Source organism: Carettochelys insculpta, chromosome 18, assembly GCF_033958435.1.
Source record: "Carettochelys insculpta isolate YL-2023 chromosome 18, ASM3395843v1, whole genome shotgun sequence".
Taxonomy (NCBI): domain Eukaryota; kingdom Metazoa; phylum Chordata; order Testudines; family Carettochelyidae; genus Carettochelys; species Carettochelys insculpta.
Window position 1 is genome coordinate 23,001,794 of NC_134154.1, and position 25,133 is coordinate 23,026,926.

The following is a 25,133-nucleotide window of genomic DNA, read 5'->3' on the forward strand; positions in this document are numbered from 1 at the left end:
AGCTCCCAGCCGGATCCTCAGCCCACACCAATGCGAGTGAGGGGGGGAGGAGCTGCCCCCGCCCTTGGCCGGTCACTCGTGGTTCTCTACGCAGGCAGGCAGGGCTGGGGCAGCCAGGCTCCCCGCCACGTGCCCGGGGCTGCCGTGCAGGTCGCACTTACATACTTTATCAACATGGGGTCGGGGGCTGCAAAAAAAATTCAGTCGAGCTGCATGTTTTACATGCATCCCCTAACACAATGCAGTCAAGCCCCTAACTCATCACCTGGCTTTGACAGTGACTCAGCACAAAGTGGTGTCAGCCCTGTGAGAGGCCAAGTCCCTCATTAGGAACCAGCTCAAATTAGTAAGTGCTATTCACTCCACGTGCCTGGAGAGAACCCGTAAGGTTCCTTTTCGCAGGAGTAGGGACGTTAGACCCAGATTGTCATACAGGGAACTACACTCGTCTGTTTAAACTCCCCAGTGGTTTCCATTGTGTTCTCCTTCCCCTCCCAAACTGAATAGCTTTGTAGCATTGCTGATTGTTGTTCAAAAGTATTTCCATTTTTGTACTTACTACTACAGTGTCTGAATGTCTCGCATTCTTTACCGCATATCGTTTCATAGCACGTAAGAGCAGGAGGGACTATTAAATCAGCTAACAGCACCTGATTTTCATCCATCTACCCCTACAGCTTACTTGTCAGCACCCACGTGGGTTGGGGCTACTATGAGTACTAGTAGGCATCCTTCAGTCTGCATAGACTATGGATCGCGCCCTTTAAAGTTTCAATTGAGGACTTCATTTACAGCATCTATTGTGACTATGAAGACCCACACGAGAGTGACAGTCCTTGCTGCATCTCTTGCAGATGTGCTGGGTGTCTGGCAAGTCCTTATTGTGCTTTCTGTGCGCTCGCTTCTCCTCTGCTAGCTGTCTGATCTTTATCTTGCCCTTCTGAAGGCCCTTGTGTAACCCCTGCCTCCATCTGCTGCGGTCGTCTGCTAGTTCTTCCCAGTTCTCCAGCTCGATGTCTACCTCTCTGAGGTCTCTCTTGCAGACATCTTTGTAGCGCAACTGGGGGCGTCCGGGAGGTCTTTTGCCAGAGGCTAGCTCACCATACAGGATGTCTTTTGGAATCCTTCCATCATTCATCCTGTGGATGTGGCCAAGCCAGCGGAGTCAACGCTGCCTGAGGAGGGTGTGCATGGTTGGGATTCCAGCTTGCTCGAGGACGGCGGTGTTGGTCACTCTGTCCTTCCATGATATTCCAAGGATGCGCCTGAGGCAGCGCAAGTGGAAGACGTTCAGCCTCTTTTCCTGGCAGGCACACAGGGTCCAAGTCTCGCTGCCGTTTTTCAAAGAGGGGACCGAGGTACCAAGAGACGAAGGACTATATCCCCCAGAAGTTCTGGCACTGAATTGACACCTTTGCTGCCACAAAATTTTTGCAGGTTAGGTCCATAAATGGCTATTAGCCAGGGATAAAGTATGGTGCCCTAGCCTTCAGAACAAGGGCAGGAGATGGATGGCAGGAGATAAATCACTTGATCATTGTCTTCTGTTCTCCTTCTCTGGGGCACCTGGCATTGGCCACCGTCGGCAGATGGGATGCTGGGCTTGATGGACCTTTGGTCTGACCCAGTATGGCCATTCTTATGTTCTTATGTTCTTATGTAAAACACCTGCTTCGCTGCTTACCCCTGCAAGGACCTAATTCCCCTAGGACAGGGGTCAGCAACCTTTCTGAGATAAAACACCAAAATTGGACCTTTTACCTTTACGTATGGTCCGAGTGACTTTCTAAAGTCACTAATGGTCCTACTTACAACAGCTCCATTAATAAATACATGAAGATGCAGAGCTTTACCGTTTAGGTGGTGGTTGGGAGCATTAGCTGGCCTCCTATGACTCCACAAGCCACCTAGCTTTGAGCAAGCTCCCTGCTGCATGGGGGGGTGGGGCAGTGGGGCTCAGCTCCCACCTTGTGTGCTGATCAAAATTGGCTCGTGTGCCACTCTTGGTACCTGTGCTGGGGGTTGCTGCCCTAGGACCTAAAGTGTCCCTCAGTGGGCAGGCACCAAACTGTGAAAGTCCTGACAACTCTGAGCTCCTCATCTCCCTAGCTGATGCCCAAGCCCCGCAGAGGGATTCTCAAACACATCCCCTGCCTGAGACCCTGGGCGTTCTCAGAACATGCCAGCTGCCTGGGCTGGACCACACAACAGAGAGCCAGCAACAACCAGCTCAGTAACATGCATTGCTCAGACTGGCACATATGCAGGGCCCAGAATATCCAGTAGCCCAGTGGTTAAGGCACTGCTCCCCTTTGCAAGAGAATCGTTTTCAAATCCCTCCTCTGCCTGATTTGGAACCCATTACACCTCAGGGGCATCTCAGGCGAGTGCCCAGGCTTGTGGGCTACTGAGTGTTCTGGGAGGGGTCTCTCCTGCTGACCCCGTTCTGCTTCATGTAAATAAATGATCACCGGCCCAGAGAGAGATTAACTCTAGCGCAGTGGTTAGGGCACTCTTGGGGAAGTGGGACACCGGAGTTCAAGTCCCTGCAGAAAATCGCTGTGTGGGTCATTAGCTATCGTTGGGGGTGAGTCTCACTCTCTCCTCCCTTGAAAGGGCTGCCACGGATGTGGCACCACCGTGATCCCTAGGAGTTTAGTGCCTGACTACCTCAGCATTTCCTACTGGCTGACTTCGGCCACGCCCCACTCAGCCTGCCAGCTTCTGAGAATCCCATTTGTAGGCACCTCGCTGTTGCCCTGCCTTGCACAGGCAGCCATAGAGGATGACTCCATGGGCGGCCCAGGGCTGGAGCACGCATAGGAAAAAATATAGTGCTCAGCACCCATCGGAAGTCCCACAGATCAATGCCTTCCCGACCTCCCAGCACTTCCTATCTGCTGGAGGCCCCACCAATCAACTCCTCCCTCTTCCTCCCAGGCCTTCCCCTTGCCATAAGCAGCCCTTCCACAGCAGGTGGGAGCAAGAGGGTGAGAAGAGGTAGGAGGGGGCGGAGCAAGGTTGGGAAGAGGCAGAGTGGGGTTTGGGTGGAGAGAAAGGGTCCAGTTCTGCCCAGGATTTGAATAAGTCAACACCTATGCAGGGAGTTGAGGGGCTTAACTCAGGGCTGAGGCTTCCACTCGGTGACAGGGTACCAAAAAGTAAGGCAGCACAAATTCCTGTGGGGATTTAGTCTTAAGTGACTCGCCCCCAGCCACACCAGGAATTTCTGGCAGCATCAGGGACCTGAACTCAGGTTTCCCCAACTCACCGAGCAGCACCCTGACCACTAGAGCTGTCTCCAGCAATTGCCGTTTTCCATCTCTGTGCTGGCTGCATCTCCATTGCGGAGGAAGTGATCACACAAGGAATCTGCAAAGCTGTCTGAGAGGAGCACAGCTGTACAACTTGAAGATACTGACAACTGCATTAAAAACATAAAAGCATATTCAGTAGGCTCTGGCCTAGTGGAGGACAGTGATTTCTACTCCAGGCATATGTACCTCCCTCAGCAGGGTCTTTTCATGAGAGCAGAACTCAGTGAAACACGTTCCACGAGCTCTGCCAAATGCTCCTTTAAGTGAAAAATCTGACACTGCATTTCCCTGATCTCTTTGCCTGAAGTGGCGAGAGACAGGGCGGGTGCAATCAACACTTGTAAAGTGATCTTAAACGACAAGCAAATTGATCGAGTGATAAGTCTCGGATGCTTTTGAACTTGAGCAGACTGGCTTTCTGGGAAAAATAGTGTCTATGTTGCCATTCAATAACTGAATGCTAGATATATGCGTACCTGCCATCATTTCATCACTGACACTTGGAAGGGAAGTTGCTTAAAATTCACACAAAAATCTGGAGTACTTCAGAAAAGAATGAAGTTTCCCAAGCTCTAACACCCACTAATGTAAAAAAAGAACCAATGAAAGCCTGTTGCAGAAGTATTTTTGGGTTTATTGCAGGTTTGCCAAGAGCCTATTATGCTCGGTGATGTACAAACATATTAGCCCCAGTCCCCAAGGATCTTACTTTGAATATCATAGAATCCTAGGGCTGAAAGTGACCTCAGGAGGTCACTGAGAACACCTAAAGCGGGATAAACCCTAACCAAATTATCCCAGCCAGGACTTTGTCAAGCCAAGACTTAAAAGCCCCTAGGGATGGAGATTCCACCACCTCTCTCAATAACACATTCCAGTGCTTCACCACCACTCTAGTGAAACAGCTTTTCCTAACATCCAAGCTTGACCTCCCACTCTGTAACCTGAGGCCATTGCTCCTTGTTAAGCCATCAGTCACTACTGAGAACAGCTGCTCTCCATTCTCTTTAGAGCCCCCCTTCAGGAAGCTGAAGGCTGCTATCAAATCACCCCTCAAATATACCATAGTGCCGCAGTGTCCACTACATTTTTATGTGGCGAACAGGACACCGCGCTGTGGCAAATGCATGCATACCTAACTCATGAGACAGGGGTAATCATCCCACGGCTCTTAGGGCCTTTCAATGCAGCTCCTCCTGAGAGCCACACACAGGGAGCGCCGTCTGCCCACTCCACGTACACGCCCCCCTGCTTGGTGGGAGAAGCGGGTGGCAGCCCAGCCGGCAGCTCTGGTGGGTCACTGGCATTGAATTAGAACGAGGGCGCTGGGGCTGTCTGGCTCTGGGGTAGGGGGAGAGAGGGCGGAGGGTGTTTATTTAGCTGCCAATATTCTTATATTATTTAATAACGTTTTGTAGAATACAATGTGGTGAATATGAAAAGACGACAACAACAAGTCTGGTGAGCTTTGAATTCCTATTGGGCACCGCTGCCATAGTGAACCAGTGTTCCCTGAAAGCTGAACACTTGGGCAGCCAGGCAAGAGAGATTCCAATGCCACCCAGCTGATTAGCAGAGCAGCCATAGCGCTTTCAGCAGACAGCGTCTTTCTACTGGTGGTGCACATCCACACATGCCTTGGTGCACCTAACAAAATGTATTCCGCGTGTATGTAAAAATTCACAGGGAACACTGGTGATTACTCTCAAGGGCACACAGGGCAGCATTCACCTTACTTAGTTCTGGGGGCCTCAGATTGCAGTGATATGGGCCAAACGAGGGCCTAGAGAGAGACAGATACGGTGTGCTTTTTACGCACTGCTGTACCTTGCCTCACAGGGCATCAATGCTTGTTGGTTTTGCCTTTTCACTTTCAGATGTTGACAGTCTCCACTGAGGGACCATTTGGGAAAATTCATGACAACGTGAAACAGAAGCTTCTTCCGCTAACTAAAAAGTGCCGAGGGACATAAACAAGTGGTAATTCTCAGTGCCTCCTGGCACTTAAAGCAAGAATAACCAAAGGCTGTACTTGCAGAGTGTTTATGTGTGATAATCACATTCCAACTCACCAGCAGAGTCATTGTCAGAGGTTAGTGCTATCTTTATGCTAAAACACACATGCACACACACACACACACACAGAGCCACTGGCTGTCATTAATAGCAGTGTCTGATCTTAATCTCCTTTCCACCATTGACTCCAGCAGACCTGAGCCTCATTTAAATCCACACAAGACAGCAGAATCAGGCCCACTATCATCAGTGAGTTAGAAAGTGAAGCACAGACCAGTGCAAATTCTGGTCTCCATTACACCCCTAGGTAAACAGTAACAGAGAGGGCGCCGTGCTAGTCTATATACTATCAAAACAAAAAAGCAGTAAAGTAGCACTTTAACAAAATAATTTATAAGGGGATGAGCTTTCGTGGGACAGACCCACTTCTTCAGATCATAGCTATACCAGAACAGACTCAATCTTTAAGGCACAAAGAACCAAAAACAGTAATCAAGGAGGACAAATCAGAAAAAAATGATCAAGGTGAGTAAATCAGAGAGTAGAGGTGTAGAAGCAGGGGAAAGGTCAAGAATTAGATTAAGCCAAGTATGCAAACGAGCCCCTATGGTGACTCAGAAAATTCCCATCCCGGTTCAAAGCACGTGTTAATCGGCTGAATTTGAATATAAAAGACAGCTCAGCTGTCTCCCTTTCAACAGTAGTGCGAAAATTTTTCTTCAGTAACACGCAAACTCTTAAGTCATTAACAGACTGGCCCAACCCATTAAAATGTTGACTAACCAGTTTGTGGATCTGGAGTGTGTTTATGTCTGTTTTGTACCCATTAACTCTTTGGCTAAGGGAGTTAGAAGTCTGTCCCATGTACAAAGCATCTGGGCATTGTTGGCACATGATGGTATATATGATGTTAGCTGAGGAACATGAGAATGTGCCCATGATTCTGTGAATAACTTGGTTAGGTCCAGTGATGATATTTCCAGAAAAGATATGTGGACAAAACTGGCAGCGGGCTTTGTTGTAAGGAAAGGTTCCAGGACTGGTATTCCTGGGGTATAGACTGTGGCTGTTGGTGAGGATCCTCCTAAGGTTGGGAGGTTGTCTGTAGGAGAGAACAGCCTGTCACCTAGGGCCTTCTGGAGTGTAACATCCTGATTAAGGACAGGTTGTAGGTCTTTAATAATGCGTTGCAGTGGTTTGAGTTGGGGGCTGTAGGTAATGACCGGTGGTGTTCTGTTCTTGGCTTTTTTGGGCCTATCTTGGAGTAGCTGGTCTCTGGGTATTCGTCTGTCCCTGTCAATTTGTTTTTTTATTTCTCCTGGTGGGTAATTCAGGTTTATGAATATTTGGTAAAGATCTTGTAGTTTTTGGTCTCTGTCAGTTGGATCAGAGCAAATGCGATTGTACCTAAGGGCTTGACTGTAAACAATGGATCTAGTTATGTGTGCAGGATGGAAGCTAGATGGGTGTAGGTAAGTATAGCGATCAGTGGGTTTCCAGTACAGTGTGGTACCGATCAAGCCATCCTTGATTTGTTCTGTAGTGTCCAGGAAATGTATCTCTTGCGTGGAGTAATTGAGGCATAAGTTGATGGTGAGGTAAACAATTCACCTAGGTAAACAATTCACGTAAGAGGAGTTAATCCAGATTCAAAACGAGTGTAACCAAGAAAAGAACGGGGCCCGTTTAACAAGTAGTATGGCAAAGACACAGGCATGCATCTTTCTGGAAAACCTGGTCCTGATCTGTAACGGATTAAAGATTTTTAAGCCAACGAGAAGCAGGAAGGCTTTACAGAACACAGGTGACCAATTTTTTGCAATCGGCTGGCTTTGCTGCACTTGCCAACCATGCCTGGCTCCTTCACAGGTGCCAAATACACAGCTAACAGAATAAAACTTGCACCTTTGCACATAAACAGATATACATGCAAATACTATTCTGTGCCCAGTACCTCTTCTGTAGGGCAGGCAGAGCTTTACAATCAACAGCAGTAGGGGCAGCTGTATGAGCTAATGCAGCCTGAAATGTATATATCCAGGGGTGAAAGTAACTTCTAATTTCTAACAGGTACAGTCCTATTGCAACCCAGGCCCCTGCCAGCTCTTTACATATCTCCCTATTGGCGTTTGCTGCAGCTCGGCCAACACTTGTTGGAGCTGAGCAAGAGAGCCCACCCGCTTCCTTTCACCTCTGTGTGTATCTGTACATAGTCACTCCACCCCATGAGCAACTCAGTTTAGCAAACAAGAGCAACAACCAGCAAGCAAGTCCTTAGCATCAGGGCTTCTTTGAAGGCACATGACTAGGAAGGTAGAGCGTGGGACAACAGAAACAAAGGTGAGATCCTGCAGGCAGTGGGAGGATTCCCTCCGAGGTCAGCGAAGCCAGCATCTGATGAAGTGAGTCTGTGCTCACGAAAGCTCATGCTCAAAACTTTCCTGTTAGTCTATAAGGTGCCACAAGACCCTTCGTTGCTGTTAGGATTTCCCCAGACATCTCCATGCAGATGGCATGCTGAGGATCTGAGGACTGGACACGCTGCTCCTGCCATGGAAAAGCAAATCCTTGTCTCTGCGAAGTCCCAGAATACTGATTACTCCATAAATTGTTCAGACAATTTTCCCTCCTCCACACCCTCTTCCCACAGCGATTCCTACAGCAGCGCCTGCCTCTCCCTATATGGTTCCATTATAAGGAGTAAGCAAGCACCAACTCCATCAATGTCAGTTTAGTCACAGAGAAGAGCAACATATGAAGTGAGCCTCTTGAAGCCTTGATCATGCCCAATAATAACCTTCACCAAATGTAATTGGGCTCTATGGATTTTTGTATGTGGCTATTCTGGAGTCAAAACCTAAAGAGAGACCATCGATCAGCTAAAAGTCTGCTCTCAGTGAATGCGGGCGCTGAGGCCAGGCTTAACAAATGGAAGAAAATGATCGAAAAATTGAAACACATTGAATGATTGTCTACTATTTGAAATGTACCAAACCAGGCTGCAGCAACACTGACTGAAGAGTCTAGAGTAAAGAATATTGAGCAAGGACAGGACAGGACCCTTCCCGGACCACTTTCTGATTGTAGTAACAATGCCATAAATCCAGAGTAGCTCCATTTACTTTAGCAGAACTGCACCATATTTACACTGAGGTGATGTAACTCCACAGTGCCTGAAATATATTGTTTTAGCGGATCTTAGAATAATAGAATCATAGAACACTACAACTGGAAGAGACTTCGAGAGGTCATTGAGTCCAGTTTCCCACCCTCTCAGCCGGACAGAGCACTACATAGGCCATCCCTGATAAGTATCTGTCTAACCTGTTCTTAAATATCTCCAGCAATGGAGATTCCACAACCTCCCTAGCAGGAGGCAGCATATGATTTTAGACACGTACAAAAAAGGTCCATTGTGAAGAGTAACCTGATTAGATGACAGATTTAAATCTAATGGATGCTCTACTAATTTGTAGAAATAATCCGCATGTGTGATCACATTTTAGAGATTTGTTGTGCAACAGATGCACTGGGTTTTTTGTTTCAAAGATGGCTCTGCATAAAAACGCTCCCATATTCTGTCGTTAGAAAAATAGATAGATACACACATCATCCACTGTTACCCATAAGCCAAGTGCTTGGGTGGCTGCCCATGAAAGATTCAAGGGCTGCCTGGCAGATTAGCAGAGCACCCACAACCAGCAGCATACGTTTCTTCTGGTGGTGCACATTCACACATGCTCTGGTGCACATAAAATTTATTCAGCCCTGGATGGCAAAATTAGAGTGAACGCTGATATGATCTCCCTCCACCACTTCTATTCCAAGTGCTCTTTTGCACAAAAGGATCTTAATGGTACGCCTGGGCACATTTCACAGCCATTAAGGCCGAAAATTCATGAAACAAAAAGTGAGCTAACTAGGGAAGACCCAGTTCCAACCTCTCTCTGTCCCACCCAACAAGAACTGATGTGTACTCACCTGCACAGAAAGAGACAGGACCTTGCTGTTGATCACACGTGACCACTACAACCAGTTCAGAAATATCCGGAGGGATTCTAAAGAGAGTCCCACTCTGCTCTCCCTCCCTGCAATGCCTTAGGGATGGAAAGGGTTACAGGTGGGAACACCAGGGATGTGAAGAGTCAGGTAACTCACCCAGGGTATCCACAAGATACCTGCTCACATAACCTTAGAGACAGCCTGGCAGAGCCCAAACTACAGGCCAAGGGCCACTACCATGAAGATACATTCCAAAGCATGGACTAAGAGCCCTCAAGCAGCCAGTGAGCATACCCTGCTCAAAGCCTCACATGCTCCAGTCATTGTGCCACCAGAGAACGGAGAATGACCTCTCCACTGGACACTCACAAAGCAATTTGGGCAATGCACCAGTGAACAAACAAGTCCAGTCCATGTCAGAACGATGTCCAGGACATGGCGATGAGAACACAGAGCAGAACTGGCCTGAGCTGCAGAGGTGCCTGCATAGCCATCTGAACGAAGGCCAGGTTGCCATGGATCTGGCAGTATTAAACACATGAAATGCTGGGTGCGGGGGAGGATTAGTAACGGGTATCACACAGGATTCCTGAAAGTCACTTGTTAAAACTCTCGTTAAACCATGCAGAAGGAAACCTTGCGAAGGTCTCCCTGCCTGTTATTGTTCTGCACCTCTCTGGTCCAAAGCCTATCCAGCTAGCAGCAACTGTTTTTTGTGGGAGTTTGTCATCAGCCTGTGGACTCCAGCTCCTTTACCACACACCCAGTACAGTACTTCATCCAAAATGGCCCCCTTTCCACAGGCTGGGCTGAGTACCAGCAAGCAACACCACCAAAAGCAGCAAGCTGGCATTTCCCCTTCAGTCTTGGCTGTTCCCAGAGTTTCCCTGCAAAGTCCATGCTACCCTAGACCTCCGCTCTTGAGCCCACAACGATAAGCAGATCCCTTGATGATTACCTGGTCTCTTCATTCCCTCTGAAGCGCCTGATATTGGCTGCTATCAGAAGACAATGAGGAGTCCTGTGGTACCTCACAGACCAACAGATCTTTTGGAGCATAAGCATTTGTGGGCAAAGACCCACTTCATCAGACGCATGACCATGTCTTTGCCCACAAGAGCTTATGCTCCAAAAGATCTGTTAGTCTATAAGGTACGGCAGGACTTCTTGTTGTTTTTGAAGACACAGACTATCTCAGCTACCCCTCTGACACTTGTCAGAAGACAGGATACGGGGCTAGACGGACCACTGGTCTGACCCAGCAGGACATTTTTTCCTTTCCCTTTCACCAAGACCCATGCACACTCATATCCAGAGGAAAGTTAACACACTACCCCCACTAGTGAGCCAGGAAGCAAGACCCAGCATCCCCCTGTTGCAGGGGTCGAATGCATCTCAGAGGGTAGGTCACCTTGTTCAGGGGGAGAGGCAGCATTCCCCCGTGAAGAGAAAGCAATGAACACATCCTGAAGCCAAACTGTCCCCCTACCTGCCTCTCCCATCATTCCCTCTTAAACCTCCTTATTGGTCCTTCACCTCTTTCCTTGAAGTCAAGGGAGACGATACGTAGAATAAAGGCTGTGCGAGGTAATGACAGTCTCCAGGCTCTCCAATGAATGACAGTCTAAGCCAGCGATACCCAGTCTGGCGCTCTCAAGCCACAAGTGGCTCTTTAATATGTCTCCTGCAGCTCTTTGCAGCACAGTATTAAAACACTGTGTGCTTTAATTATTAACCAATCAGGATGTTTTTAATAGGTTCTGAACCAACTGAGGCAGTCAAAATACTTCCTCAGTCTTTTTGCTGTGATTATGTACATCACACACACTAAATATTTAAGTGTCAGTACTACAGCCAATGAACCAATGAAGTCACATGACTGTGGCTCTTGGGGGTAATCTTCATTGCTCATTTGGCTCCTGCACCACTGAGATATGAATATCCCTGGTCCAAGCAGGGCTCGATAGAAGCAAGGAAAGGTATAAAGGAAAAAAAAACAAGAAAGGGAACGATGTTGCTGCTGAAATTCAATACATTTGTGCACTGCTCGCTATCTTCTGCCTGGAAAGGGTAGAAAGAAAAGACAGAATGATCAAACAGCTTTCCCTGAGTAGACATATTGTACAGTCTCCTTGTTATAACTAGAGAGGAGATGTGGAGTTTTCTCGGTACCTAGAGGGTAAAGAAGAGCAGCCAGGTGCTTTGAGCAGGATCATTTGAAAATATTCTCGCTATTATGAACAAATTTCAAAGAGTTTGGAAGTTTATTCAGCAAAAGGACCCCAATCTTTGCCAGCATCTCAGCAGCACAGGCTCTGAACCTCCTGGCTCAGCAGAACCAGGGCTGGCAGTCTCAGGCCCATCAGTTTGTTCATCAAATTCCTTTCCCCTTTTGCTTACAAGCAGGCCAGAAAGGTACACAAACTCAACTTTCTTGTAGCCCATTGGCATTTCACCTTCAAGTTCTGGCCAAAGCGCAGGGCCAGCAAACGCAGAAGCAAGGATAAGACATCAAATATAACCAAGGGGGAAAGAGCTGCACTGAAGTCCGGGTGTTATTTTGTGTTGCCCCAGGAAGTGCTGCTTCCGGAAGGTATCAGTCATGCAAGTTTTTCAGGCTATGCTACTTAGCACAGTTGTAAATACAAGAATGGTAGAACTTGGAGAACTACCAAGAGGAGTAAAATGCCACCAGTGAGCTTTACAATTCCCCTAAGCAGTCTTGAGTTGTCACAGGTTTTAATGGCATCATTGGGAGCAAGCAACAAAAAAAGCAATGAGTGAGAACCCTCCACATGCACCTCCTCAGGGGCTGGGTATTGGATTTCAAGCAGGCTAATAGCTGTATTAGAACAGAGTCATACGGCAGGCACAAATGGTTCTTGTCTTCACAGTCAGCCAAACCCAAAACCCAGGGCTCAATGGTCCGGAATTTTGCGATGTCCAAAATCCAGATCCAGACATGACTTTTGCACCTTCATGCCTGGTCTCCTCCCAAAACGCAAGAGCTGCGGAAAGCCCTCAGCACTTAGTGGCCTACAGCAAGCGTGCAAAATGCAGACATGTTCTAGGCAAAGATTTGGAGGAGTCTCAATTTCTAAAGCAGATTTTCTCTCATTCTAACCCCCTGCCCATGGCACAGAGGAATCTCTACTCTATTCCCATGACACTGGCCAGCTGTACATAGTAAATCGGTGCACTGGACTGTGGCGGTGCCCACCAAACCCCAGCATGAACTGCAGCTGCACAGCTTCTTTCCAGAGCCCACAGCACAGTTTAAAGAGCACAGGTAGAACCTGGCAGGAGTTTGCTCAAATGGTACATTTCCAGCAGCAAACTGTGCCAAAGTGGGCTTCCATATGGAGAAGCACTCAGAGTGCTGCAGGAATCACACCCACACCAGCGAGGCTCACCATGGTAGCTACCCACACAAGAGGGAGGGGGTGGTAAAAAAGAAGTCAAAGAAAGGAGATGCACATTACAATGCAGGAGGGAAAAAGCCCACTCCATTGCTGCTGCAGCTGCCTCTCTCTCCAGCAGCATACTTCAACCTGTGTCTCGGAGCGCCACAGCTAGCATCTAAGATTTCCAAAGGCATCCACAGCTGCATTTGCAATCTTTCTAAGAGTCCACAAAAGAGAAAAGGCTGCAAACCACCAGTCTGCAGCTTTAACTCCATCACAAAAGCCCAGGCTGGGTCTTTCTCAGGCAGCTGGGATCTCCAAGCGTCCAAAGCCTACAAATGACCATTGCATGTAACACAGCCCTGCCCCACCATGGCCCAGGTGTTACAGTTTTGCATTCCCCACCCCAGCTACAGCTGTTCATTGGGGGAGCCCCTTTGGCAAGCGGTGAGCTCCAGGTGCCTTTGCTCATGTCCTCCAGCAAAAGGTACTAAAGCACTGGCAGGTGCTCCCAGGGAGAGGAACACCAGTTGTGTATTGGCTGGAGCCTTAAAAAAGTCCCAACATGAGTCTCCCATGGCAGGTGCCACAGTGCCAGACGGGAGAAGGCATCAGTGCCATCTCACAGGCATGGAGATTATTGGGCAGAGCTTCTGTGCTCGAGGGCAGTGGTTCTGGAACTGTTTTCTGGGGAACAGTGGTGTGCCGTGAACCTCTCACAGGTGTGCCACCAGCATCTGGCACTTTTTCCATGTCAGGCACTGATGGTACAGATCTTCTGTTCTTAAAACCAGACACAGTGTTACTTTTCAGGACTATGGTACCTGATTAAATGACTTCCTTGTGGGTTTGCTGTGTATGTTATTGCGGGGGTGGAGGGCGGGGTTTTTTGTTTTGTTTTATTTTGTGTGGGTTTTTTTGGTTGGGTTTTTTTTTTTTTTTTTGGCTTTTTGTCCCACAATTTTTTGAAGAAAATTTCCAGCCATGCTCTGCGTTGGGAATATTATTGTTTGCTGTCCTGTGGTCTCAAAAAGCATAAGAAACCCTGGACTAGGGCTACTGAGGTCTGGCAAGTCCTTGCTATTCTCCCCCTGCCCTCCCACCTCTCTCAGTAGGACTGGGAAACGTTTCCTTTCCTTCGAGCTGTCCCCAGCAGGATCTTCACTGCCCTCTGCCTGCATCACACTCTCGGGTGGTTCTGCTTTGCCCCACCCGGCCACGTGAAACGCCTCCACCCACAGGTGCCGGTCCTGGGAGGAATTCCGCCCGGGGGTTCGAAGGGGCCTTCCTTAGGACTGAGCCGCGGTGCCTGGGGAGAACCAGATGGAGGCGCCGCCAGGCCGAGCTGCGCGGCTGGTCCGGAGCGCGCCAACGCCGGAGCAAGCGGGCGGGGGGAGCGTGGCGAGCCCGCAACTCCCCGGCACAGCCTGCGCCTAACTCAGCCGGGGAGGCCGCTGGGGGCAGCGCGGTGCCGCTGGCAGCCGGGGCCGGAACGCGGGACCCGGCTAGCGCCCCGCGGGTGGCCGGGGACGGAGGTGCCCAGCTCGCCCGGGAACCGGCTCCGGCCCCTTTTCAGGCCCAGCTCCCGCAAAGACTCGCGCCGGGGAGCGGTGGCACCGGGGCTCCTTCCCTAGCGCCCGCCCCCGCCCAGGAAGTTTCCCTCCGCAGCGCTGGGGAGCCCTCACGGCCCGGCCTTCGCGGAGTGAGCGAGTTCCCCGCCCCCCCCGAACGCGGCTCCGCACCCCGGGACTCCCCCGGGCACTGCGCTCCGCACAGCTGGGCGGGGGGGAACGCAGCGGGTCCGCGTTCCGGTACGCAGCTCCCCGCGGCAGGGGCGGACGGCCAGAGTGGGCGAGCAGCCCCGCGGAGCTCCAGAGCCGGCGCCCGTCGCCCCACCTCCTCCGGGGGGTCACCAGCTGGTACGGCCGCAGGGGGAGAACAGCGCCTGCCGCCCATGGCCCCAGCCCAGAGGCAGCTGCCCGAGACCCCTCCCGCCCCCTTTCCCGAGCGCGGCGGCGGGGGCTCCCCCAAGAGCTGAAAGGAGCTAGCGGGGGTCCTGGGAGGGGCACGAACCGGGGCGGGGACTGAACCGCCCCCCATGGGCAGCATGCGGGGAGCTCCCCCCAGCGAGAGAGCGGGGCCCCGGCCAGGAGCCCCGCACCCCCAAACCCCTGCGGCCGGGGGGGGGCAGGTGGGGTTCTCTCAAGTTTACCTGCGCCGCCCGGAGCTGCTCCTCCCGGGAGGACACGCGCGTGGGAGACCCCGGAGGAAGGTCACGCGTGGACCGACCCCCGCCAGCTGCCCCCCCGGCCGCCCTGCGCCCCCCACTTCCCCACCCGCGCGCCCCCGCGAAAGGAAGAAAACTCGGGGTACCTGGGCCCAGCAGGGCGGCGAGCGCCAGCGCCAGCACGGGGCACCGGGGCACCAGCCGCTCCGCTCCGCTCCCCGCAGCCATGGTGCCGGCGCTGGGGGTCCGAGCCACGGGATCCCGCTTCCCCCGTGGAGCCGGCTCCAGCCGCCAGCGATCACCGCCGCGCCGCCCCCTCGGACCCGGGCCGGGCCAGGGCGCAGCTGTCAGTCCTCCGCGGCGCAAGGGCGCGGGCGCCGCCGTCTCGTCTCCAGGCGGCGCCGCGAGGACCCCCAGCCGGACTCGCCCGCGACCCCTGGCGGGGCGGCCGCCGCATCCCCCCGGCTCTGCTCGCGCCAGATCGCCGCGCTCGCCTCGGCTCGCCTCGCCCCGGCGGGGGAGTGGGCGGCGGCTGCGCTCCAGCCGGGCCGCGCTGCCCGTCCCACCACCGAGCGGGGCGCAGCTGCGAGCGGCGGGCGCCCGGGGCTGGGGGCGGCGAGTGACGAGCCGGCGGGGCCAATGGCGGGCGGCGGGCCGGGGGAGGGGCGGGAGGCGCACGTACCTGCCGGGGGCTGCGGCCCCCAACGCTGCCCTGGGGACGGGGAGCGGGGCTGCGGCTGCAGGAGCCCTCCCCCGGACTGCCGGGGGGCACGGGGGGCGCACACAGGGGGACCTCACCCAGGACCCGGGGGGCAGGGGGCTGTCAGCCAGCACTAACCCCCGCCCGCCACCCAAACAAAGGCAAAGCAACAGGCAAGACCCACTGCTGGGGACCGGGTGATTGTGAAACACAAGGGTGGGGATGGCTCTGAGCACCTCTCATCCTGGGGGAGCACACAGCCCCTCCCACCCCTCCAGAGCTGCCCTGACCGCATAATGCAGGGGCTCCATCAAAGCACCCCTACCCTCAGCTGCAGCCGCAGGCTCCCAGTGCCCCCCTGGCTGGGCCCAGAGCAGATGTGGGGCAGTTTGCAGGAGAGGCCAAGTCCTGGCTGGGGGGCTGAGCTGGGTAAGGCAGCACTAATAAACAAGGGGACAGTCGGGGTCAGCAGGTTGGCTTTCTCCGCTCTTCCCTTACCGAGCACCTGGGAAGCCACCCAGCAGGGAGTCAGGTGCTGCCCAGCTGGTTAGCAGAGCCCTCACAGCTGTCAGCCTGTGTTTCTCCTGGGCATGCGCATGGATGGAAAGAAGGAGAGGGGACACTGGCTTTCTCCCCTCACAGTCACGTTCAAAGCACTCTAGCTGGGCCCAGGCTAGTTCCCATAAAAGCTCTCAGGAACCAGTCCGCTCACTTCCACAGGTTTTCACGTTCTGCTGTTGTCACAAAGCTCGTCTAGGCCACCACTCCCAGGGGCTGCTCCTTAGGTACAGAGCAATGAAGGCCAGGCCCAGAGTTGAAAACAACAGAATGGCAATCAAGCCAGTGTTCCCTTAAACACACCTTCATTATGCACCTGGTTGGCAGCCTGCAGCTTTGTAAATAATGAGCAATCCTTCAAGAGGCCTTCAGCTGCCATGAAAACCTGCCTGGCCCCAGAAAAACTGAAACTCGGTCCAGAAATATTGAAGCTTTTCTCCATTAGCATGAGAGCAGGGCTCAGGCTAGGCTGGAAACTATACACACCTGCAGGCAAGCACAGGCCCTGCCCGCACAGAGACACCCTTGTACCAAGAGCTAACCCAAAACATAGCTGTCACTTCTCTGGGTGACCGTCCCCCTGCCTCTTTTCATCACGGTCCCCCTAGCTGGAGCTGGCGAGTGGAAGCCTGAGCGATAAGGACAGACACTGCAACAAAGTCAGAAGAAACTTTTAATTAGTGAAATAGGCACCCCGTTTCTAGGGGGCAGGGGTGCCCAATGACACATTCCAGAGCACAGCAGCAGGAAGGAAAAGCTTCTGCTGCCCATAGCTTTCCTTTACTGTGTGCCGCAGACAGGGCATGCAGCGACTCACCCGCCTCAGGGATGATTGGGAGGAAACTCCGAGACTTGGTGCTGCAGTAACACTGAGCATATCTTTGCCTTCCATCCCCAAAAGCAAAGCTACAGGCCTGGCTCTCTGCCTCCCTTGGACACCCAGGACTCCCCCAGGTTCAAGCAACACCACCTGGAGCCTTTAGAATGCTGTAGAGTGGAGTCAGATCACTGCAGAACGTGGCAAATCAACCCAATGAGCTTTGCAGTTCCTCTGGAGTCACGCCCGCACATGGTCGTAGCAATAATATCAAGCACTATAATGGAAAGGCCACAGGTGACAGCAGCTGCCCAGAGCACAAAGCTTCTGTTCTCATAGGGTTTTCTTAGGGGATAGAAGAGAGAGAAATTTATTTTTTTGTTTTACCTTCACGGGTTGACTTTGTTCTGTACCATCAGCATCTCTCTGTGAACAAAACTCCGCAGAACCACAGCAGCAACCACGCGGTTTAAAACGCACCTGCTCTTTTTGCCATAATCCGGTGGCATCACTCCTTTTGACCCAAGCACCCACGCAAAGTGCAGGGCCCTAAGGCAGAGTGGAAATTGGTGGGCATCTGGCATTTCTTTGTCAATAAGCCATGCGGCATCAAGGAAATTCCAAAGTCCAGTGTGGCTGAAGCCAGAGGAATGGAATGGCAGGAAATGGCTTCTTTTGTTGACCACAGTTACATGCTGTTCAGCTCGCACCTCACACGCAAATTCTCACCCCGGTTTTCCTGCAGGGACAGATGTGCTGCTTTCAGCTGCTCCTTTAAGCTCGCTCGCTCTCCTGTTTTTCTTCTTTGGTCTCAGGCTCTTCCTGTTCTGCCTTCCCCCATCCTCCCCAAAACAATATTCAGCAGAACGTCTCGCCTGGGTTCCCTTACTCCTTTGGTCTAAGGTGTAGGGCCTGTTTCCAGCCCTCAGGCATCGTTGGGGCACTGTCCGCTGACTCCTTAGACACTGGTGAGGAGGGGGCAGGTGCTGTCAGGGGTTTTCTGCTCAAAGTCCCCTTCTGGATCCCTGATCCTTCACCCTCACTCTACTCGCTGGTTTTTTTCATTTGGGCTGTGTCTACACTTGCATTCCTCTTTCAAGAGAGGTACGCCAACAAGGGAAATTGATAATGCAAATGAGGTGCAGATTTGCATAGCTGGCATCTCATTTGCATATTCTTATTTCAAAATACCTTCTTTCAAAAGAAGAAAACCAGTGGGCCATTTCTACACATGCCACTTTCTCCTGAAAATATTCAGGAAGAAGGGGCCTCCGGAAGGAGGACTTCCTTCCAGACGATCCCCCAAAGGCTGTACTTCTACATGCTGTTTTGGAGTCTGGAAGAGTTTCTTCCAGACTCCAAAACATGTGACCTTATGCTAATGAGGCACAGGGAATTTACATCCTTTCCTTATTAGCATATTTCAGGCCACTTTCTGAGCAAGTGGCATGTGTAGACACTGCCCTTTCAAAAGTAAACCCCATCTTCGAAAGAATCCTTCTTCCCATAAAAAAAAAAGGGAAGAAGGAATCTTTCAAAGATAGGGTTTACTTTCAAAAGAGCAGCGTCTACACTGGCTTTCTTCTTTCGAAAGAAGCTATTTTGAAATAAGAATATGCAAATGAGGTGCCATATATGCAAATCTGCACCTCATTTGCATTTTATTTCCCTCATTTGCATACCTTTTTCAAACAAGGAATGCAAGTGTAGACGCAGCCTTGCTTCCCCCCTCCCCAGCCCGTTTCACTCAGAGCCTGTCCCCCATTGCTCCTCCCCCTCAGTGGAAGCGGTCGGCCGAAACTTTGGGGAGGGCCCTCTTCGCCTAGTCCCTAGGTGGGTTTTATGCTGATAGTTTTAACAGTGGCAGGATGCGTTTGTCCCATAACAAGGGGAGGGACTGCTCAGTGGTTTGAACACTGGCCTACTAAAGCCAGGGTTGTGAGCTCAGTCCTTGAGGGGCCATTTAGGGATCTGAGATAAATAGATTAAAAAAAAATCATCTGTCAGGGATGGTGATTGGTCCTGCTGTCAGTGCAGGGGACTGAACTCTATAACTTGTCAAGGTCCCTTCCAGCTCGATGAGACAGGAATAAAGTTGGTTATAAAGACCTGTTTTGTTTTTCAGAGGGTCCCTCTAGGCCCATACAAGCCTAATTTTAATTAACATTCTCTTGCCCTTACTGGCTTGCATAGAATTAAATATGTACGTTGCTTTCAAAAGTACATAGGTTTAGATTACACGTTAAGAGAATTTGGGGCATTCGATAGCATAATTTCTTCTGTTTCGGTACATAAAATGCTAAACCATGTCGTAAAAGTTTAAAACCCTCCATTTGGTCATGAACAGCTTCAAAGGTGCTGTTAATAAGCCCAGCTAAGGTTCAGACAAAAGAATTTGCCACTCCACTTGGAGGAGCAGGTCTCTTAACAGCATACGGCGCATCGTCAATTGTGCCAGATTAATTTTTGGTTTTAAAGCATGTTGCACTGCGACGAAAAAGGAAAGATAGAACAGTGCAAGAAACCTTATACCCATAATCTATTGGTAACAGGATGGTAAATGTACCCAGGGCAATGCAGCCCAGTACTGAGATTAAATTCTGACTCAGAGCCTGACCTCCTGTATATTCCATTCTTTACTTATTCTCATTTTATGCATGAAGCTGTAACACTTCTTACATATCTTTTAACAACAGCCGTTAAACCCTGCAACAGCTCCTCCTAAGAACCATTTTGCTGCAGTTTTAAACAGGGTTCCTTCTGACAACAGGCTTTTGAAAAGTGCTGTGTTTATGCACATTGCCTCTTGCCAACCTACCCTAAGCATGCATTTGAAAGTGCAACCACTTCAAAGTGTGAGCCTAGGAACAAACTAGAGGGAATGGCACTACTACGGAGCCTGAATTTTAAAAGCACTGGGTTTACTTATAAAAATCTTGGTTCTGATGCAGATTCAAGAGGTTGCATTGTGTTTTAAAGCCCAACTTAGGTCTCTAGGGTTGCTTTTCAGTTCAATAAACTGCACATAAATTTCCCAAAAGCTGATGGCACACCTGTTACATCCATAAACAGCACCCTCCTTTGCTTTTGCCCAGCTTTTTAGGGTTAAACATTTTTCTTCTGACGGCTGCTAAACTTTAACAATACTTTTTTTTAAACTGCAGGATAAAAGAAAGTGTGTTTTTTCCTAGAAGGCTTGGCAAGAAAAGGGAGAAGTATAACGAAATCTCCCTCTGTTGAGCTCCATTTGGATATAGTATTTAACAGTTGGGATTACTCTCAGTAATCAAAAAGGGGGGCAAAACCACTGGCTATGAATTTGGTGCTGAGGAGGTGCTGGCTTCACTGGTTAGAGAGCCAGGTGTTTTGTACACTCCAGTAGAGGAAGATAGCCCAGATGTGCAGTCCTAACCTGGGTCCCTGCCAGCATTGTCTACAAGCTGAGTGCTTGAGCAGCCACTCAGGAGCGATTCAAATGCAATCCAGCTGATTAGCAGAGCACCTTCAGCAAGTGGTATGTATTTCTACCAGTGCTGCACATCTGCACATGCTTTGGTGCACATAAAATTTATTCTGCACATGGATGAAATAGTTAGAGGGAACTCTGGTCCATGCCAAGAGAAAAGCCCTTTTTTGTGAAACAAACAAACTAGGGACTCAGTAGAGACCACCAAATTGATTTCACTAAGCCCTAAGTAGTACTGAGCTGCTGACAGGAGTTGTGAAATGTTTTTGGAACATTAACCCACTGGGTCACCAAGTCACCTACCCTAATGCAAAATTAAAATTAGCCCCGCAAGCAGGAACAATAGATGACAACTGCAAGTAATCTCCTCCAGCGCCAGATTGACTAATTTTCCTCACTGAAACCATCCTTCCCCGCAAAAAAACAAAAGCTGCAACTCTCTGTTCTCTGCAATATCACTCTTGTCTCTGGTCAAGAGAGAAAAACAATGATTTGGAGTCCCCTGCTCCAGGGTAGAATTTGTCAGATGGGGAATGATCCATGATGTACCTGTGTGCTTCTTGTCTCTGCAAAACTGGCGAGTGAGGGGACTGCATGGTTATAGTTTTTTTGGGAATGAGTGTTATTACCCAGCACAGCCAGAGCATGTAAGAAAGGCAGGCAATGAGTAGCCTTCTCAATGGCAACATATTTCTAAACTGGATGGAGCAGCTGAGCATGTATTACTTTGCTTTGCCCTGCATTCAGGCTGGGTCCCTGGTCCTTGCCCACACGGAGACTCCCTGTTGGGGAGACAAAGCAAGCCTCAGGCCACATATCTAAGCAGATCAACAGTTTCCTCCCCAACTCCACCCCAAGCAGGCTGCAGCAGCTATCTACAAGAGGTTGTATACACTCAAAAGCAGTGGTGACTGGTACCTGCAGAAGGAGGATGCAGGGAGGGGAGACCCCATTTAGCAATTAAATTTTTGGCAGAGGTAGCGGGGGCAGTGCAGATTGCTACCAAGAGTCACCTATGCACAGAAGCTAAACAAATACATTGGGATATGGCAGGAGACACTGGTACACCCTGCTCTGCAAATTTCCACAGCCCAGCTGGGGGTCTTGGTTGATTATACTTCATCTAGATAAAAGATTCACCCGTGCTGCTCAAATGCAGAAACGGCAGAATGACCACCTCTGCATCACGTGCTAGCTGCCATTCCAGTGTTCAAGGGGCTCTGGAAAAACTTCTGATTTCTGCTTTGATTATGATTTAAAATATTTTAATTACCTAGAGACTCCCCAGAGACTAAGAATTTTCTTCGCAGGATAAAAAGTGCCTGGGTGATCACGATGCATGACCTGGGCCTTTCCAATGCATTTTTCCTTACGCGGCTTGCCAAGTTACTGCCTCTTGATAAAAGAGCAAGATTCCCCTCTAGTGGCTATTTTCATTAGAGCTGAGAGAAAAAAAGCTGAGACAACTACAGTAATGCACCGGGTTAAAAAAAATTCCCTCAAATGTATTTCAATTTAAAAAAAATCATACTACTAGATATTTCCTGAACCATCCTTTCAAAAAAATTTACTCACTTGCATCCAAAAATCTGGTGCAGAAGCAAAAGTTTCAGTACAGGTTGAACCTCTCTAATCCAGAACTCTCTTGTCTGGCAACATCCATAGTCTGGCATCATTTTAGTTAGCTGGACAGCTACTTACCATGGGTGTGGCCAAGTCTCTCCAGCTCCCATAAAATTTGTTTACCGCTACCAGTCCTGGCTCTCTGTATTCCGTGCTGTTATTTAGCTGTAATTTAGCCCTAAATGTCTTCTAAGAACCCAGTAAGCAGTGGAAGTGTTGGTAATATGCTAGACAATATTAACCTCCTATTGTCCAGCAAATTTTCTCATTTGATACCAGTCAGATCCAGAGGGTGCCAGATGAGAGAGGTTCAACCTGTAGTCACAAAAAAACAAACCTGAGACCTTTAAGGATTGGGGTTTTAACCCAATTACAACAAAACTGCTGGGATTGAAAAAGTAAAAAGGAGTTTAACTAAATCTATGCCCCTGGGTTCTTCCAAACTTTTGTAAAGACATCTCTTGTGTTTTTCTTTTCTCCTTTTCACAAGAGCCAGCTTCCATGTAGCACTTCCTGTAATCCCCTTTGCCTCCTTAACAACTCCTGTTATTGTCATGACATTTTAAAGTCTGTCTTACTGCTCCATGCACATGGGAACATAAATTAATGTGTATCTTTCTTTAGGGGGAAATGAAGTGGTATGCATTTACGAGATGCGGTGAAACAAAAAATGTGCAGTTCATTCAGGAAGAGTTCGGCCAAGGCAACCCAAAGGAAATTCAGAGGTTTAAATTTGTAGAGTTACTATATTAGACCTTTCAAAAAAAGAGGACACCCCTGAGAGTGACTGTGTCTGTATTAGTATCAGAGGGGTAGCCGTGTTAGTCTGGGTCTGTAGCAGCAACGAAGGGTCCTGTGGCACCTTATAGACTAACAGAAAAGTTTAGAGCATGAGCTTTCATGAGTTAACTGAGCATCTGAAGAAGTGAGCTAACTCACAAAAGCTCATGCTCTAAACTTTTCTGTTAGTCTATAAGGTGCCACAGGACCCTTCGTTGCTGTGTCTGTATTAGTATCTATCAACTCTCATTGTATTAATGCACTATATATACACTATACCACATAAATACAACGTGAGTTGGTAGATAGTGATACAGATACACTCTTTCTCAGGGGTGTCTTCTTTTTATATGGTAACCCTAAAAATTCCTTAAAGAATTATAAGGTAAACTGAAAGAGTTCACTACAGTAATGAAGCTCACCTTACCACCGTCTCTTTTGCTTGTCATAATAAAAAACACTATATGGCATATTTAGCTAATTACTTAGCTTTAATTTACCCAAAATAAGTTTAATTAAATGTGATACACATTGTTCAACACCACGTTTCTTTACCAGAAAAAAAAAAAACAAAAAGAAAACCCAACACCTGGCAACCAATCAAGTCGTGTTAAGGAAGCCAGACCTAAGGTAAGCTTGTCCTTGATCTGAATTCCCTCAGCAACCAAGGTTTCTTTGAGTTAAAACAAAGAACGGAATCAATTCCTGTTTCTCTGAAATTAGGTTATCAACTTTCTACCCTTAATATTTGTTTGAAGCACCTACAATTGTAAAGCTTTCACCATTTTCCCCCTTAAATTGTAAACTATTTTTTGCTAACTCCCATAAGCACTAGGTGCTGTACAAAATGCATGTTATTTCCCCAAAGCAGACACTAGTGTACTTCTCCACAGTCTTCCCCGTATCTACAAGATCCAGGTGATGTAAAGCCAAAGGACCCTGACTGTCAGCAGGTGGGATTGAACCTGGGAATTTAGGGGCTAAAGCCATGAGCCTCTACTGAATGAGTTAAAAGCCAAATGGCTCTAAACTGTAGACTTTACTTCCCTTTTTCAGTAGTCTTGGTGTCTTTAGTTAAATTACTAACCAACATAAGTCCATGTCTTTCATGAGCTTCTCCTATGTCTATCTTCAGGGCTTGTTCCATGCTGCCGAAAATTGCTTGAGTAACCTTACAATGCCAGGGCTCTAACCTCTCTCTCTCCATTTCACCTCAACTTCTTATTCAAATCCCTTTGAAAGGTTAATTTTTCCACCCCCTGCCAAGATAGTAATCCACATGAGTCAAGGAGCTTTCTCATTCTGATGAAGGAGAAATAGCAAGGCAAGGCAAGGGTAAAGTATCTGGAGAGCCATTATTGCTACGAATTTCTCAATTTTAAAAAAAATGAAAAAAAAACTTAAGTAGCATTCCAGGGATGCTGAAAACCTTTGATGTGTTCATCAGGAAGCACCAGCTTGTCTATATAACAAATGTAACTGGCTGATATTGATCAGCAGGATTCCATTATTTTTTTACATTATTCGATTAGCTAGCCTCTTCCCATGTGTGGGGGAAGATATAAAAATTAAATATGTAAGGTGGTGGTTGGGAACCTGCAGCCTGTGAGCTGCATGCAGCCCACTGGGCTTCCACTTGCAGTCTGCTCCCCCCTCCCCACCCCCAGCTCTCCCCTCCCCACATGCCTCTCAGAAACTAGGGCACTGAAGCCCTGCACTTCTACTCTTCCCTCCCAGAGTTGGAATACTGCAAATCAGCTGTTTGTAGCATTCTAACTCTGCAAGGAAGCAGGAGGAGGTGGGACAGAGCACAAATCAGGCAATTTGCACCCTCCAAAAATGCTGAGAAGAAAGAGGAGGAGCAGGTAAGTGCAGGACTCCAGTGCCCAGGTGCACGAGGGGCACACAGAGCAGGAGCACCGACAGGGGGATGGCAGGGCTGTGGGTGAAACCCCGGTGGACTGTGGGCTGCTACAGCCCACTGTGGTGAAGGAGACCTACTCAGATGGCCCATCCATTCTTTGTGGTTGCCCATCCCTGCTATAGGAGGTAGTCAACAGGCAACCAGACGCCAAAACCACGTTACCCGATGCTTTTGAATGCATCCCAACATCTTTTTATTTACTTATTAGGATATTTTTATTATTTTCTCTAGAGTCTGGATCTTGACTACACCTTCACCAAGAAATGTGGACCTTGACAAAAAATAACTGACTAACCCAA

The 25,133-nt window shown here is 49.3% G+C and overlaps 1 protein-coding gene across 1 annotated transcript in view; it reads right to left on the minus strand.

The window, feature by feature from the left end:
* The window catches only part of TMEM132B (transmembrane protein 132B), a 463,877-nt gene extending 448,525 nt beyond the window's left edge, over positions 1 to 15,352 (minus strand). The window contains exon 1 of the mRNA XM_075012547.1: positions 15,113 to 15,352. Within this exon, the coding sequence (XP_074868648.1) occupies positions 15,113 to 15,194 (82 nt within the window). The 5' untranslated portion in view covers positions 15,195 to 15,352. The remainder of the gene's footprint in view (positions 1 to 15,112) is intronic.
* Between the last annotated feature and the right edge of the window lie 9,781 nt (positions 15,353 to 25,133).